Below are 18,535 nucleotides of genomic sequence, written 5' to 3' on the forward strand. Positions count from 1 at the left end.
TTTTAGAATCATAATTCCAGAGGCGCCATATTTCCTTTAGAAAACTTTTCAGTATATGTGCATGTTTTGCATTGAAATAATATTTTTTGTGTAATTTTCTTAGATCAAGAGATTCTCCGCAAACTGGAAAAGGAGAAGATTTTGGTCTTTACTCCATCTCGCAGGGTGCAGGGCCGCAGAGTGGTTTGCTATGATGACCGGTTTATAGTTAAGCTGGCCTTTGATTCTGATGGCATCATTGTGTCCAATGACAACTACAGAGACCTCCAGAATGAGAAACCTGAATGGAAGAAGTTTATTGAGGAAAGGCTGCTTATGTATTCATTTGTCAATGACAAGTAAGTGTTTGTTTTGTTTTTCTTGTCAAAAAAAATCTTGCTAATAATACATGCAAAGTAATATAAATGTTAGAGTCATTTTATACTTTTATGATTGGTAGGTATTTTTTTTTGTTAGACGTAAAGCATTGATAATAGGGAAGCCTAAGCCTAAGCTCACATCTGCACCTGTATTTCCATTTCATTCAGTTACAGGAACAAATAAACATGAAAATAATAGCGTTGTCTGAACCTGCGCATGACTGACATAAATAGCTCTGGGGGACACCATTGACCATATTGGGGTCCATCAGGTTTTTGCCATGATGTGTACCCAGTGCAGATGTTCAGCTAGCCTAATTTCTCTTTTTGACAACAAAATGTACATGTAGTACAGGGACCCTGTTCTCATGATGTGGTCAGAAAGTGCTAACAACTCAGTCATTACAAAGTAGGAATAACATATAATATGTGCACAGTTAGTCTTGGGCAAGTGTCCTTTAGTTATGCACCTTTAATGACTAAATTCTATTTGTTTCCAGGTTTATGCCTCCTGATGACCCTTTAGGAAGACATGGCCCTAGCTTGGAAAATTTCCTGCGTAAAAAGCCTGTTGTACCAGAGCATAAGAAACAACCTTGCCCGTATGGTAAGCAGAAACCATGCTGTGTCAGTACAGTAGCACAAAGACTTAAATAGTTTCAGAGCTCCCGGCATCATTACGAATGATGATGGTGAGCGTTACGAGGTATGGTCTGCAGTATACAGTCAGTGCACAGACTATATATTGCGGACGTGTGAATGGCCCCTTAGGATCCTCATACACTGTGGTGGAGAGTCAGTAGGACAAGCCTTCCTTCTAATGTGTGTGCGAGGGCCTCCCGCTACAGATAAAGTGTTGGACGTGTTGGATTTTAATGGCTCACCCGTTTTTTTCCCCCTGGAAGATAAGCCACCACCAGAGCTGTCTGGCACCGGTACTCATTCAGTGAGCAGAAGGTTCATGTGTATGGGGTGAACTGGAGAGATGAGCTGTTGGCTAAGCAGTTTGGGAGGGTATATGGGCACCGTTACAGCGCATTCACAATAGTGAGATTGCATTGCTTAAAGCGACTCTGTACCCACAATATGACCCCCCGCAACCACTTGTACCGTCAGCTGCTTTTAATCCTAGATCTGTGGTGCGGTCCGTTAGGCAGGTGATGCAGTTATTGTGCTGAAAAACATCATCCAAACTGGCAGCCCCGTGCCCTACGGGAGTGGCCTAGATTGTGTATGCATTAGGCTGGCACAACCTCTCTGTCCCTCCTCCTCGCCCTCCTCATCATTAGGAATGCTTCAGGCATCAGCTGTGAGAGGACAGCACATGGGCTGGATTGTTAAGACTCCTGTGCAAATGTTCTTCATGGAGAAAATGTTCCAGTGGCATTTCTAATGATGAAGAGGGCGGGGAGGAGGGATGGAGGGGTGGTGCAAAGTTAGGGCACAGATACTCCCGTAGGGCACGGGACTGCCAGTTTTTAAAAGTAGTTGTTTTTTTTAGCACAATAACTGCATCACCTGCCAAACGGACCGCAGGACAGATCTTGGATTAAAAGCAGCTAACCGAAGGTACAAGCGGTTTGGGGGGGGTCAGATTGTGGGTACAGAGTCGCTTTAAAGACCCCACCATCTGTTTCTCTTAAAGGGCCAAGGGTTTATTACTAAATAAGAGATTTAAAGTTTTAATGTTCCTAGTTATATGCTCTGAACTCGAAAACGTCGCCAGTCCCATAGATTATGAATGGAGTGCAGGCCAAGATGGGTGCTCCATCCATTCCAGGAATAATTGTGTCACCATTCTCGGGATTAGTATAGGTCTCAGTGGTTAAGGTACAACAAGCTGAGATGGGAATACCTCTTTAATGTTCACATTCAGATTAGTTTTTTTTTTTTTTTTTCAAGCGTGGTCAGGTTGGTAAGTCTAATTACTTTTATGTTATATATGGCATGATGGGACAACTTAGCCATATGATTTGTTTTGTCATTTAGTAGCTTTTGACTTGCAGACTTATCAGAGAAGTCTGGGGGGGGTTTGCCCAGATTTATAAAATGGATAATGAAAAAACTGGTGTACTTTGCCCATAGCAATCAAAAAAATCTCATGTCTTCCCATACTTATTAGCTACTGTATGTCCTGCAGGAAGTGTTGTTTTATTTTCAGTCTGACACAGTGCTCTCTGCTGACATCTCTGGTCGAGACAGGAACTTTGTCTCGGTTTTCTATAAATCCCCTGTGTCAGACTGAAAATAAAACAACATTTCCTGCAGGACATACAGTAGCTAATAAGTATGGGAAGACTTGAGATTTTTCAATAGTAGTAAATTACAAATCTGTATAACTTTCTGACACCTGTTGATTTGAAAGAAAAAGTTTTTCGCTGGACAACCTCTTTAATAAGATATGAAATCTTATCTGTGATTGGTTTCTATGGAGACACCATTTTATTGTATTTTTTATATTTACACAGATTGATAAATCTGGGTTTCAGTCTTATGTTTCATAATTTTTCCAATCTGTTCTTTCTTTCCACCTTCAGGAAAAAAATGCACCTATGGACACAAATGCAAGTACTACCACCCTGAGCGAGCAAACCAGCCTCTGAGGTCAGTGGCGGATGAGCTTCGTATAAGTGCTAAGCTCTCAGCTGTAAAAACAATGAGTGAAGGCGCACTGGTTAAATGTGGAACTGGTCCATCTAATTCCAAGGCAGATGGGTCCATTGAAACTAAACGTATAGCCCCAAAAAGACAATCTGACCCAAGTATTCGTTCTGCAGCGGTAGAGCCAGAGCAGAGACTTTCAGCAGCCCGCAAGTCAGAGGCCAACTCTGTGCCATCACTTGTGTCTGCCTTGAGTGTTCCAACCCTACCACCTCCCAAGAGCCATGCTGTAAGTGCTTTGAACACTCGCTCAGCAAGTAGTCCTGTACCAGGATCATCACAGTTTTCCCACCAGAAATCATCTTTGGAACACATGGCAAGTGTACACTACCCACCAATTTTGGTGACCAACAGCCATGGCAATTCTGTGAGTTATACTGAGGATTATCCAAAGTATGAGTCCCTTGGGGACCACGGTTATTACTCTATGCTTAGTGATTTTTCCAACCTAAGCATAAGTGGAATGCACAGCTCAGACTACTACACCTCTGAACAAGACCGAGCAGGCTTCTCCAGGAACTCCAGCCCTTGTCCTGACAGCTGCATGAGCCACACTAGTAGCGATTCGTACTCTTCTTACAATGATCTCTATTTGGGCCTCACAGAACAAGGACATGAGGATACAATGAAACCTCAAAGACCTCCACAGAGTAGGTTACAACCATTTATTCATGGCTATCATGAAGCACTTACTCGAGTGCAGAGCTATGGCCAGGAAGAACCCATGCAAACACCTCGTAAACAATCATCTTCACATTTGGCTCTTCACATACAGCATCCCCTGGTAGGTGCAAGATCAAGTTGCCCGGGGGATTACCCAGTACCAGAGAGTATGCATCCCGCTGCCAATGCTCAGCCTGGTAGAGCTTTAGTAATGACAAGAATGGATAGCATATCTGACTCTCGTCTTTATGAAAGTAACCCCATGCGGCAGAGGAGACCACCATTGTGCCGTGAACAGCATGCCAGTTGGGATCCTTTACCATGCCCTACAGACTCGTACAGCTACCATTCTTACCCACTGAGCAATAGTTTGATGCAACCCTGCTATGAACCAGTGATGGTAAGGAGTATGCCAGAGAAGATGGAACAGCTCTGGAGGTCACCACACTGGCCAGTTATGAGCAGTGAACCCAGAGAGCAACACATCATTCCTGAGCATCAGTATCAAACATACAAGAATTTGTGCAACATCTTTCCACAAGGGGTGGTGCTCTCCGTCATGGAGAAGAACCCACATATGACAGATGCACAGCAGCTTGCGGCAGTCATTGTTTCCAGGTTGAGGTCAGGTCATCATCAGCACTGTTAATTCCCACCTTTATTGTCTGGACAATAGTATCTATTGATCAAGTTGCCTGAATAAAACCTGGCGGTGTTCTACACATTTTTGCTTACTTGGATGACCTAGCTATTAGTTTTCTGACACCAAGTAATCTATACATGGACACAAGAAACTTTTACTGTATTTATTTTTTTTAAGCTACACTTTGTGATCTTTACAGCATTCCCTGAGGAGTGCATATTTTATTGTATAGGTATATTTATCCCTGCTAAACCTGCATGACAGGTTAAACCTCAGTTCCTTTGGGGGGTAGGATCGCTCTTTCTTATTCTTAATAAAGAAGATGGAAGGGTTGGTTAAGCTCTCTGACGCTGGAGTTCCCAGCAGATCATCAAAGCACATGAGTTGCTTGCATTATGTTGTCTCTTCAGCTGTTCATAGAAGCACCTATTCATATTGTTAGCAATTATATTGCATGCCTAATCGTGTACTTGCAGTTAAATTCAATATAAATGTGTGTAGAGATAGATGTCTCTATCTGTGTATAGTTTTATCTTGACCTAGTGATTTACAGACAAAATATAGAATGTCTTTGGTTGACTACACAAAGACACTGTATTCCTGGCCACTTGGATCTGTTTGTATCTTTCAGAGACCATATACTACATCTTTTACAGATTTTATATGTACAATAGGTATATGTTTGTTTTTATTTATGTCTCACCTAGGTTTTTGCCATGACAATTCAGTGGTTTGTCATACCTCAGTAATAGCCATATGCCTCTAAATGCAATCACTAAATGAATTGTTCTTGTGTCAGAAACATTTACTACGGCCTACCTATTTTGAGGGGCCACATGCAGATTATTTTGTTAAATATTCTGAAATTCTATATGTAGAAATTCTAACTATAGTAAGATGGGATGTACAAGTTTTTAAATGTAACATCCTAACCTACCGGAATCATCCGCTGATCTTGCTCTACGTCATGGCAGTATCCACCACTGTGGAGAATTAGAGTTTGGGGTTGCAGTTTTTTTAGTCTATTTTAATAGATACAGCAGACTATGGTTTGTGAGCGGTGACATAGACGCTTATCTAGAGGTTTGCAAATATAACGGTGGAAGGAATAGCAAGGAATGTGCAGCCGAGAACATTTCCTAGGATGAGGATCTAGTATGTGCATGTTTTTCTTTTCCTAAATATAATTTTCATGTCTGAGGTTTCTGCACTATCGTTTCAGAAATAGATTTGTAAATGTCACTTATGTTAGGTGTGAGTCACCAGAGAGAGAGACAGCATTGCCATTCAGTGACAGTCATCAGTATATGACCTTTCTGTTGCTTAGCATACAAAAGGTATAACTCTTGTTCCCACTTCATTCCAGCAGGTACTGGATTACTTTGGTGAACCAGGCTTTACACTCTCTAGGTAATGGATTAGATTTTTCTTATTGTGTAGTTAGAGGGAAAAAAAACACTGCAGATAGCATTACCTGGCCAGGCATTTTCTTGGTTGTCTTTTGCTGCACTCAGGTTGCTGACCCTTAGCACTATCTTATTTAATTTTTTTAAGGCACCCATTGTATAATATTTTAAAGATGTTGAAGCCACTCACAGCCAGTCCTTGTGCTGTGGACTTTAGTTGGCTTCAGTTTTTTTCATGAAAGTGTAGAAGGGCCAAGCTTAGGGCCCTTTTGTTTCTTCATGAGAAGGTGATAACTGCCTACATGTTTCTTACTGTGAAACAAACGGAACGTCAGGCTGCCGTCAGGGTTTTCTCTGGCTTTCTGAGGAACGGGTCTTCGGCTGCTCTATTCATCCCACTGTTAAAGAGCCTAGATAGTTAAGGGCACTTAACACCCATATTGCATGACACCATTGAAGTCCGGTTTTTGTTAAGTAGTCTCAAAAATAGCAGCACTGGGGATATCCACTATAAGCAAGAGTGGTGCTTGCCTCACCAGACCTGAACATTCATATATTCCTTAATTGTAAAAGAGTGGAAGGCATGATGCCAGTGAAGAAATCCCATTTATTATACTATCCAGTGTCACAGCTTGAGAAAGGCTTAGTTGTTCTTCATGGCAGTGCTGTATTCTACTCCTCTTTTGTATTTTGTTAAAGCATTACTGTCATTTGCTATTTACATATCAGAAGTTACTGATTGCATTGGGTCTCGATCCTAAGACCCGCTGAGATCCTGTGATATAGTTGCAGGAAGTGTGTAGCAGCGCTCACCTTGGCTGCCAATCAAATATGTCTTGTTTGCTTATTTACATTCTATAGAGCAAACACGTCAGATATGATTGACGGCTGGGAAGAGATGCGCGCTGCCATGTGCTCCCCCTGGTTATTTCTTAAAGTTTTAGTGGGACTCAGGAACGAGACCCATAACTTTTGATGAACTTTTGATGGCAAATGATAGTAACTCTTTAAAGTTTAAAAGATCACAGAGCATTACAAAATAGTAGAGTCTGGCAGGAGAGAGCTGCTATAGGCTTTATAAATATATTGCAACATGAAATATTCCAGCAATTTGCATTCAACATTTTTTTTGTAAAGTTACCTTTTCTTATCATTATTTTGTAGGATTTCACAATATAAAGATACAATTTTGGCTTTAGAGGCTTGAATCATGTCTTAGGTACTGCAGATAATTTCCTCTAAAATCCCCAGCACAATCCATGCAGGCAACATGTGCACCAGATAGCATTTGCTGTAAATGATTTTATTCTTATATATTGTACTGCTGCGGATTGTGCAGCATAATACATTAGGTAAACTGCCTATGGTTTAAATGAGTGATCCCAGATTTATTAATAATGGGCACCACCTTTCCCTCGCTATAGATTGGGGTCTATAGCACTTTCAGATTTTCAGATCAGAGTGTTTCAACTCTGTTTTAGCTCTGAAAAGTACCACTTGACAGCCATACCAGGAGGGGGGCAGCAGCTTTCATCATCTGACAGTATTTGTGACTCAAGGAGACTACATAGAGTATTATAGCTCAGCTGGAATCACAGATCATCGATATAGTAGAAGGTTAGCGTTACCCAATGGGTAATAATGTTTATATATTTTACTAGCCATTGCTACTTGGTCAGCTGAGAGGCCCCTACCATGGCCGACTATGGATAGCATCCCCCATTTCTATCTAATGAATTCAGTTCCCAAACCAGTGACCAGTCTGATGCCAGATTGGATTAAGGGCAGCCGAAACACCCGCCTCACTTGTCCAGAATTGACCTTTTGTTTGTTGATACAAATTGTATCTTTTTTTCTTGATTGTATTAAAAAATGAGGAAAATGTGTGTGTAAATATAGAAATGTGTATATATATATATATGACCTAAGAAAATTATATACCAACAAAAAGTGTAGGATAGTTACAGCAATGCATTTTCACTGCTATGTCTGTGACACTATGTGTCACGTTGTTGTAGTCCATGGTGTGGAAGCCACTTCACTGCCATTGTGCCTGCAGCCCTTTATGTGAAGTACAAGGAGTTACAGGAGCGGGCAGCAGTGAGGAGGTTAAATAACTCCTTTATGACTGGGTAATGTAGTTTATAAAGAAACAAGACCTTTTCAAATTCACTTTATTATAAGTATATCTATAAATATTTCTGTACAGATAATGCACAGGTACCCTGTGCAAACATTACATAACTTGTCTTATATTCATAAAGTGTCCTGCGTGCCCACACCAGTGGAAGTGGCCAATTTGTAGGTGGATTCATGCCTGTGCACCTTATTAGTTCCAGCAACCATACATAGAGTTGCTAAATAGAAATAAGTCAAACTTGCTGAAAGTTTTGGTTCGCAAGAACCCGAACAATTTGCATTTGAATTGCACTGCCTGAGAAAGTAGATGCAGCCTAAGGACTGTCTGGAACACATGGATACAGCCTATGGCTCTACCTTGTTCTCCAGCAGTCCCTGGGCTGCATCCACCTTCTCGAGGCAACAGGATTCAAATGCTGATCTTTCAGGTTGACTCGTCTCTAAATGTCTCAACAATGTTACAATGAATACATAGGCTGCATTCCCATTTAACAAAATGGCCGTCTCCACTGCGGATAGACTGCAGATACACTTTAAATTGATTTTATGTTCCTAAGTAGGAATTTTAGTATGGGCACTTGGTGTTTTGTAGTATTTTTTTGTAAAATGTGCACTGCAAAAAAAAAAAGAAAAATGCTTCTGTGGCAGTATTTGCAAATGTTTGTATTGTGAAATGTACTGCGCTTGTAATTTTCTATTTTTCATGTGTTGCATGAGATGAAGTATTTTTTTTTGTTAAGTACAGTAAGTTACTGCTGTTCTGTTAGGTCTGCACTGGGCCAGTTAGAGGCAGGAATATTTCTGCTGTGAATGGGAGACATTTTGTAGTCTTTCTTTTCATTTTAAAAACAAAAGTAAACTGGGTAAGCAATGAAGGAGTTAAATGAAGGATCAGGCCCATAGATGTATGAATTTCTTCACTGGTTGCTTCATCAGCAGCAACAGTTCTTGTTAGCAGGTATAAAATGGCTGGCATAGACCACTTTTTCTATGGGCGATGTGCATACACTGTATTAAGAGCCTCAAGAGTTTCTGCCATTTTGAAGCTGTTTGTGTTTGCATTTCTGACAACTATTATTTTTTTGGTAATACGCAAACTAGTTGGTTTTTGAGCCATAACCAGGATGTGAAAAAACATTTTAAAAAATTATGATTTATTCGTGCATTAAAAAATGACAGATGCAATATTAAGCTACACACAAACTGACCAAAAAAAAAGACAAATTTGGTCAGCTCTCCTAGAACACCATTCATGCTGTTGCATTTTTTTGTTTTTTTTGTGTGTTTGCAACACAAACTGACAAGTTTTCAAATTTGTGGAAGGAAAAAAGGTTCCCCCCCCCCTTTTTCTGATTAAGAACGACAGTTTTTGGATGTTTCCAAAAGGAATCCCAGAATACAATGTAGACCTCACCACCTCCATCTGGTTATGTTCTCCTGTTACGCTAACAGACTCTTGTCCTCTAGGAACAGGTTGCACATTGTTAGCAGTTGCTATGGGCGGTCCTTCTATATGGTTTCTAAAGCATCGCCTTTTGAGAATTAGATTTGGGTAATGTTGAGCAAAGTTGAAGCCATATACATAGTTAAAACCCTTTTTAGATAAAACCCCATGTTAAAATAAAGGGTGATCTTGGGAGCCACACAACATGCTGCTGTATAGAGGCTTGATATTAGGGTGAAGATCCCACCACAGTAAATAGAATCACTATATGAGACATAAGTCTATCAATACTTACTCTTTGGTTATATATGGGGTGAGTTTGGATGGTTTGCTTATCTTAATATTCTGACAGCATGACATTTATTAGTTTGACCCCCCACACACACACACTTCAACCACAATACAGAATATAAAGTAATGCCTTATCCGTCTTGTGATGAGTGACTGCGCTGCGATGGAGTGTAATCCCCATTGTAATCTGTTGCCTTAGCTTTTCCATTTATATCCTGTTTCCACCATTTAGGGCTGATAATTATTGCAGGTTTTACTGTGTAGTATAGCTTGGATAGTGGAAAAAAGCCCATACACTGCTCTGACTATTCACATCAATCTGGTAACTAAACTGCTACCAGGGCTTTTAGTGCAGCCAAATATTTGTTCCTATGGAAAAGTGTGATTTATACTGTTTTTATCACTGCCCCTTTTTTCCCAAGAAATGTCTGTTTACTATGTACTTAAACAGCTTTTTAAGTTGGCTAAATCAGCTGCTTTCAGAGCATGTCCACCTACCTGTACATCTCAAATGGAAGATTTGTTGCAATGTGTATCGTTACCATGTTCTGCAAATAGGATTGTTTTTTCCCCTCCGTATTTAATGCCGTACGTTATTTGTGTTTGATAATTTTCATATGGTTTCTCTTCTTAATGTGCCCGATAACCTGGGGGCAAATGACACACGTTGAACTATCTATGTATAATATGAATCACCTGTACAGTGCTGCTCAGAACCACTGGCCTTTGCTAGCAACTGTTCAGTAGCCATATTAATATGTAGCTTCAGATTTGTTTGATGTATCTGCATTAGTAAAGTGATTTCTGTGTTACAGTTTTGTTTGAGTCATATTGCAAATGAAAATAATGTGGGCAATAGTCCACGTCTCCTAGATATGTGGTACCCTAAACAACTGGGTCCACATATGCAACATTGCCGCGTTATTGGGGGATAAATGGGGACGTGGTTTAAACAGTGTTCGAACACATTCTAAACGCATATGTGGAAACGCACAGCCTTATAGTTAACTTACATGGCAACAGTATGATTGTGCGGTATTTTTTGACCAAAATGGCACTCTTAAACAGGACAGCTACCGTGAAAAATGTTACACACTATAGAATATGCTCATCTTTTGAAAACCATTGTAGTTTATATTTATATCATCTGAGGAATCCGCCGGGGTATTGTGCACATTCCCTAACAGCTTAGCTCTTATGCTGCGGTGGGATCACTTTTCTTAACTGCACTACATCACTAGAACATGTAGACCATCATGCCGGTATGGATTACATGGAAACCTTGAATATTGTGAATGCAGCTCTGGTTTGTAATAAAGACTGTGATTTATGACAACTACAATAGATTCTATCTATGAAAAGGTGTTTAAAGGTGGGCATGTTTTTTTTTTTTTTTTTGTTTTTTTTAGATGTGTGATTTTCTCAGTTTACAAAAGTATATCCACCACAGAGTATAGTGGTAAGGAGGAGTTTCCGCTATATTGGGACTAAAATTAAGTGTATTCCTACTGTACTACTGTTTTGCTAAACCTTAGTACTAAATATATACATCTGTGCCCTGTGGGTCACCTGTGTCACCAATTGTGGTAGTCAATGAGCAGGACACAGTGGCTACATAGGCAGACCTTCATTGATATTGATAAAGCTTGTCCTGTGTGATAGCCTTCCATGACATGTACTTTACAATACTGTACAAAAGTCTTAGGTAGATGTGGACAAAAAATGCTGCAAAGTAAGAAAAAGTGATAAAATAGAAGAATTTAACACTTTTTGGTCGTATATTAGCTGCAAGTCAATGCAATTTTATGAAATGCCATACTTGCCATTAGAGATGAGCGAACCGGGTTCGGGTCGATCCAAACCCGAACGTTCGGTATTTGATTAGCTGGGGCTGCTAAACTTGGATAAAGCTCTAAGGTGGTCTGGAAAACATGGATACAGCCAATGACTATATCCATGTTTTCCACATAGCCTTAGGGCTTTATCCAACTTCAGCAGCCACCGCTAATCAAATGCCGAAAGTTTGGGTTCAGATCGACTCGAGCATGCTCCAGGTTCGCTCATCTCTACTTGCCATTTTTTTTTTTTTTGTCTGTAGCGTTTTTTTCTCCTCTCTGGCTCTGTGGTAGTTTTTCCAAAGCGCAGCATGCCGAGAGATTGTTTTTTATGCAAACTGTGTCATTTCTCTCCCATAGAGTTTAATGAAATCCTTCTGTCTGTCTTTAAAATACCAAAGAAAGGCAGTCACAAAGTCAAAAACGCCAAAAAAATCTTTTTTAGCCTTTAGAACAACATTAGTTCTCATAGGTACTTACAGTGTATGATGGAACTCTGCAGGGAGGTTGTTCCAAACATCTATGTACTTCTGCAGAGTGCTCATATCCTTCTGTCTTTTTATGTAAACCCACACTGGATGATGATGAGATCAGGGCTCTGTTGCAGCTGTATCGTCACTTACAGGACTCCTTAAAGGGGAACTCCAGGTAGAGATTTAAAAAAAAAAAATTGAAACTTCTGCAGAAGCATAACGTATTACTTACCTGTCTATCCCAGTTTTGAAACTACCAAAAATCCATTTGTTTGGGGTGGTTTTGCTCTGTTTTGTGTTTCTGTTCTTCCTGGTTTGGCATTTCCCAGAATGCAATGCTTTCCCTCATGTGATCATCACAGCCCCCACCTATTACAATCAGTAAAATTAGGGCAGCAGCTGCTTCTGGCGGTCAGAGATGGTGAATCACTCAGGGGATTGGGTTATCCAGCCAAGCCTCCTGTGACATCACGCCCTGCCCCCTGTCTGCATCATCAGCAGACACACACAATGTGAGACAGAGGCATGGGAGATTTGTCTCCTAGGGGGGATAGCAGTGGGAGCAGGAGACAATGTGGCTTTGCACAGGGGCCATTTTTTTCACTTCCTGGATGTCTATCAGCTACCAGTGTGGCAGAACTGTACAGATACAGTAATACATTGTAAAGACACATCTATATAACTTTTAATGTACTTTTAATAGAAAACAAGTTTTTCCTTATCTGGAGTTCCCCTTTTAATAGTATTTTTTTTTTTTTTTTTTACTTTGCAGCATTTTCTCTAGATGTGCCTAAAACGTTTGCCCAGTACCTTACACGCCAAAACATCTACTTTTTTCTATATGTACAACTTTGTAAAATCACATAAACTTGCAAGTCAAGGCAGCACAAAATTTTAATAATTGTGCAAAAAAGTCTCCCAGGAGACTTTGTGACTAGTATTATTTTATGTAAGACAATGCACTGAATGCAATTGATTACCTTAGTAACATTTCAGCCAAAAATATTAAACAGAAAATAATAAGCATACCTATCTGCATCTATGACTGAGTACACCCCTGCTGAAGGGGAGTTAGATGCTGAGTTGGGGAGGGGGTGACCTGGTACAGGAGTTAGGGTAGCAGCTGTGTTGCACATAGAGGAGATGGGGAAGGGGTTGTCTAGTATACCACAGGCTGGGAACTGGCAGGGCTACACAGTCTAGAAGCTCAGAGGTTGGTGCACACTGGGCTTTGATGTATAGTAAACTGCACACCTAAAATTAACCTGCTCTTAAGACTAGTTTGAAGCGAAATAGGGAATAAGAGAAAGATGCCTACAAACCATCCACAACCTTAGCAATGCGTTTTGGTCATAGTTTCTATCCTTGTTTCTTCCCTTAATAACACAAAGTGATCCCTTTAAGATTGAGCTTCATGAAGCCAGTAGTATGGAGAACCTCCCAAGTAGTGCAGTGCACAACCGCTGTAAAACCAAAAATCCTTTATCGCAATGAATGTGACAGGTAGGAAATTTCATTCATAACCCAGCTTGTAGTAGAAGATAGCATGTAACACTCTCATGTACTCACCGCAACCACTATGCTTGCACTAATTTTAGCCAATTGATTTGATAAGGAAGGACTGAGACGTTGTATGTTCTTCGCTAAGATTATGTTCAGGCAAGCAACTTTGGTAATGGTATTTGCCTGTAAGGTCCAGGGAGCTTCAAAGAACTACATTAGCCACCGAGAAGCTTGTATGGCTTTCAAGATCATTGGAGAGTAGCTGGTTTACAGGCAGCACAATGCAAGGAGCTGGACATGTCCACAGTGATTTAACTGCATCATCCAATTGTATTTATAAAGTTCAGTGGAGGGAGCTATTGGTGGGCTCAGCTAGTTCTCAGAAAACCAGAAATGGATGCATATCTGGCCTTGAAATGTCTCTTACTAATGCAATTTTAGGAATCTAAGCTCAGCCCACAAAATGGCAGCCTTCACTAGTAGGTACATGCAGGTGATGGTTCCTTATAAGAGGATAAGTAACATCTCATGAACCTCTCATCTATTCTCCTCCCTTCTATATACCAGTATGTCATTGTTCTGGACAGTACAGCACCAGAGTGTGGTTTTCTTCACGTACTCTATATATCATGCTGCTCTTATATATTCCATGTCATTGATGTGTTGATCTGCATAGTTATGACATTTCTGTTCTATGGTCATAACTCTTATTTGTTTTCCTTAGGATGAAATGTTACAACGTAATTGTAAGTTACATTTTTTTTAAAACCTCTTTGGGTTTGGTTTTGTGAACCCAAATATAATGTAAGTCGTAATGACAAACATGGACGTTAATAAAAAAGAAAACTAAAATTGGCCTGTGAGCGTCTTTATTAATTGTATAAATGTTTGTTGCTAATGTGAGAATTTCTTCACCAAAATGAGATGCATTCAATAAAGCAAGAAATGTGACCTAGATTCTCATTGCCAATGGACACAGGGCCATATTATTAGAGCAGTAATCTGGTTGTGGTCAGGAAAGAACACTTTGGGCTTTACATAAAAAAAAAAAAAAAAAATTAGCAACAGCTCTCTGGAGCCACTGTTTAGAGGTAGCTTTCCCTTAACCCCTTAATGACCGGGGTCGTAAATGTATGCCCCCGAAGTCCGCAAACAGACATACATTTACGCCCGCGGTTTCCCCGACTGCTGTGTGTACACACACAGCGATTGGGGAAGATGGCCTGCTATAATGTATAGCAGGCCATCATAGCTTGTCGGCACGGGAGGTGGTTAACACCCAAGAGAGGGTTAAATACCTGCTGTGGACACCTCAGCCTAGGTAGCTGAGGTGTCCACAGCAGGTATTGACCCATACTCACCTGATCCAGCATCCCGATCGCGTCTTCCGGGTCCCGATCATGTCCTCTTCTTCATCGGTGTCTTCAGCTTTTGCAGTCGGTCCCCTTCGGCTCCCTTGTCGTCAAACTTTGGCTATTTCCGGAATTTATGTCCTACGGCCCCCTAGCGGCTGATAAATGTATATAATACACTTATCAGTAGCTATAGGGTGGTAGAAAGTGTTTTTTTTTTTCCCATTTTTATTTTTTTATTTTTTTTTATTTTCCGCACCCTATCGCCGCTGAGTGCTGATCAGCAACTTCTTTTTGGGTAGGGTGTTTTTTTTTTTTCTATAACCTACAGCCACGGTCTGCTGATAAGTACCACACATAAGTGCAGCATTTATCAGCAACACCTTTTTTGGCGTAGTATTTTAAGTTTAAAAAAAACTTGCTAAAAACACTACACAAAATAAAGTTTTACACTACACCATTACACATTTACATACCCCATATACCAATCCCCATATAAAAATGGCCCCAAGGGTGTTTTCGGCGTCGGACGCATATGCTATTTTTGCCTCCTACACCGAAACAGCCAGTGAGGATGAATGGGGGGATCCTTTTTTCCTCCATTCATCCTCATCCTCATCATTCAGTGACGTGTCTGGGGGGTAGCATATCGTACGCTGCCCCCCAGACACGTCTTTTCCGCCAGTTCCTTCCCAATAAGAGATCATTGTATGGAGTGAAATTCTACAAACTCTGTGAGAGTACCTCAGGGTACACTTACAGATTTAGGGTACATGCACACTGCGGATTAGCGAAGGATAACCCTTTGTGTATTCCGCAGCTGGCACCTGCCGGCGGACTGATGCAGGTGCGCACATCTCCACACGTCATAGATTCCATTCTATGCATGGGCGGATTCCGTTGTCCATCCAAAGAATGAACATGTTCATTCTTTGGACGGAGGGAGGAATCCGCCCGTGCGTAGGATGGAGTCTATGACATGGGCGGAGATGCGCCTGCATCAGTCTGCCGGCAGGTGCCAGCTGCGGAATGCACAAAGGGTTATCCTTCACCATTCCGCAATGTGCACGTACCCTTAGAGTGTATGAAGGAAGGGACACCCGAATCCAGCCCCCAGATGCCCCACCCCCCCCACCCCATCCTCTGAGTTAGTGAGAAGGTCGTTTGGGAACTGATCTTCCCACTGCTGGATAAAGGTCACCACCTGTATGGGGATAACTTTTATACCAGCACCCCCTCTTCCGGTCCCTCACTGCCCGAGCTACTGTAGCTTGCGGCACAATCCAAAATATTTTCCCTTTCACGTCACATTGTTCCACATTTGTGCCCGTCACCAGTGGGGTCCATATGCTCACTACACCCCTTGTTAGATTCCTTGAGGGGTGTAGTTTCCAGAATGGGGTCACTTGTGGGGGTTTTCCATTGTTTTGGCAGCACGAGGGCTCTGTAAATGCTACATGGCCCTTGAAATCTATTCCAGTCAAATCCAGCTTCCAAAAACCAATTGGCTCTCCTTCCCTTTGGAGGCTCGTCCTGCGCCCGCTTGGTACTTTATGTCCACATATGGAGTATTTCCGTAGTCAGGAAAAAAGTGCGCTACATGTTTGGTGTTTTTTTTTTTTCTTTTATCCCTTTGTGAAAATGAAAAATTGAAGGCTAGAACAACGTGTAAAAAATAATTTTTTCTTTTTTCACGCCATATTATTCTGAAAATCTGTGACGCACCTGTGGGGTACAAATGCTCACAGCACCCCTTGTTACATTTCTTAAGGAGTGTAGTTTTCTAAATGGTGTCCCTTTAGGGGTGTTTTTTAGGTTTTGGCACCCCAGAGCCTCTGCCAACCTGAAGTAGTACAGTCAGAAATGACCAAATATAACGGAGCCATTGAAATTCACTAGGCGCTCCTTTATATCTGAGGCTTGTGGTTGTGTCAAACAATGCAATAGGGCCACATATGGGGTATTTCTATAAACTGCAGAAACGGGGCAATCAATATTGGGGTGCATTTCTCTGGTAATAGGTTTACAATTATGAAAGATATTAAATTACAATAAAATCTCTGCACAGAAAATAAAAATTTTCTAATTTCTTACACATCTAGCTTTTATTTCTGTGACTGCTCCAAAGGGTTAAAAAACTCTCTGGATGTGCTTTTGCAGAGTGTCGGGGGTGCAGTTTCTGAAATGGGGTGCTTTGTGGGACTTTCTAACATACAATCCTCTCAAATACACTTTAAACCTGAACAGGTCCCTAAAAAAATCTGAAATTTTACTGAAAATTTGGAAATTTGCTGCTAATGTTTTAAGCTTTCTATTGTCTACAAAAATAAAAGATAGTTTAATAAATGCTGCCAACATAAAGTAGACATGTTGCTAATGCTATTTAATATATAATTTATGTGGCATAACTATTTTCTGTATAAGAAAAGTTTCAAAGTTGGAAAAATGCAATTGTTCACAATTTTTCATGTTATTTTGTTTTTTTTCATAAAGATTCGTTATAAGTATCGACTCTAATTTACCAGAAATGTGAAGTACCATATGTCACGAGAAAATAATCTCAGAATCAGCCAGATAGGTAAAAGCACTCCCAAGTTATTAATGAATAAAGTGACACAGGTCATATTCATAAAATTTGCCTCGGTCCTTAAGGCCATTTTAGGCCCGGTCCTTAGGGGGTTAAAGTCAATCTTTGACTCTGAGCCTTAGTAGACTCACTTGCTTGAACAGGCCAGAGCAGTTGTTAAGCCCCAGTCTCACATGGTTTCTCACATCCCATCAGTCCGTTTAACAGCGACAGCACCTCAAGTACATTAGAAGACACCACTCTGTGGCAGAAAAGAGCCAGCAGTTGTTCTTATTATTACATCTCCTATTTAATTTGTCACTTCTATTTTTCTTACTCACTATTTTCCATGCCATTTCAAACAGTTTGTTAGTGTACTCTCTGTGTATGATTTCCTTTTTTCTTTAAATCTAGGCAATCCCTGTGGGCACTTGCTTCTCATTTGCATATATAAAATATGTTTAAAGTGTCACTGTGGTAATAACTTTCAAAATATAAATTAACAAGGGATATAATATAAAGCATGTTTGCATTTTACTTTTTTTTTTTTTTTTTAATCTTGCTTTACAATAAAGCTATACTTACATGAAATCCAGGTCCAGTCTTCTAAAGGCAGCTTTTTAGGCTGGTTGAAAAAAGGAGACTAAACACAGGAAGTCATGGTCATCTGCACGCTCACAGAGAAGACAATCATTTAATTAATGGACACATTGGAGGAGATTTATTAAACATGGTGTAAAGGGAAACTGGCTCAGTTGTCCCTAGCAACCAATCAGATTCCACCTTTCATTTTCCAAAGAGTCTGTGAGGAATAAAAGGTGGAATCTGATTGGTTGCTAGGGGCAACAGAGCCAGTTTTACTTTATACCATGTTTGATAAATTTCCCCTATTGAGCCTAATAACATAAACTAGCATAACATACAACAGTTTATACTAGCTGTATACTAGTACACAGTGCCACTAACTGGGAACAGTATACTGTATTATACTGCTATATTGTATGTAAGATAATTTTTTTTCTTTTCGGTGTCACACTGTGAAGATTACTAGTCCTGAAAAGGACTTTTGGGTGTTTGTTAGCTTGTCACCTACCCAACTATTAAAACTAAGCCCTACACTACCTCTGTCCCTGCTCCAGCAGCTCTCTCTCTCCGCTAACAGAATGCATCAGGCCAAACATGCGGGGAGGAGATTTGCAA

General features: G+C 40.5%; 1 protein-coding gene across 6 annotated transcripts in view; it reads left to right on the forward strand.

Annotated features, from left to right (window-relative positions):
• Positions 1 to 7,925, forward strand: part of ZC3H12B (zinc finger CCCH-type containing 12B) — a 55,240-nt gene extending 47,315 nt beyond the window's left edge. For all 6 annotated transcript variants that reach the window (XM_069986644.1, XM_069986641.1, XM_069986638.1 and 3 more), the window contains 3 exons: positions 104 to 338; positions 860 to 966; positions 2,897 to 7,925. In XM_069986644.1, the coding sequence (XP_069842745.1) occupies positions 104 to 338; positions 860 to 966; positions 2,897 to 4,332 (1,778 nt within the window). In that variant the 3' untranslated portion in view covers positions 4,333 to 7,925. The remainder of the gene's footprint in view (positions 1 to 103; positions 339 to 859; positions 967 to 2,896) is intronic.
• Positions 7,926 to 18,535: the final 10,610 nt, after the last annotated feature.

This window comes from Dendropsophus ebraccatus, chromosome 10, assembly GCF_027789765.1.
Source record: "Dendropsophus ebraccatus isolate aDenEbr1 chromosome 10, aDenEbr1.pat, whole genome shotgun sequence".
NCBI lineage: Eukaryota > Metazoa > Chordata > Amphibia > Anura > Hylidae > Dendropsophus > Dendropsophus ebraccatus.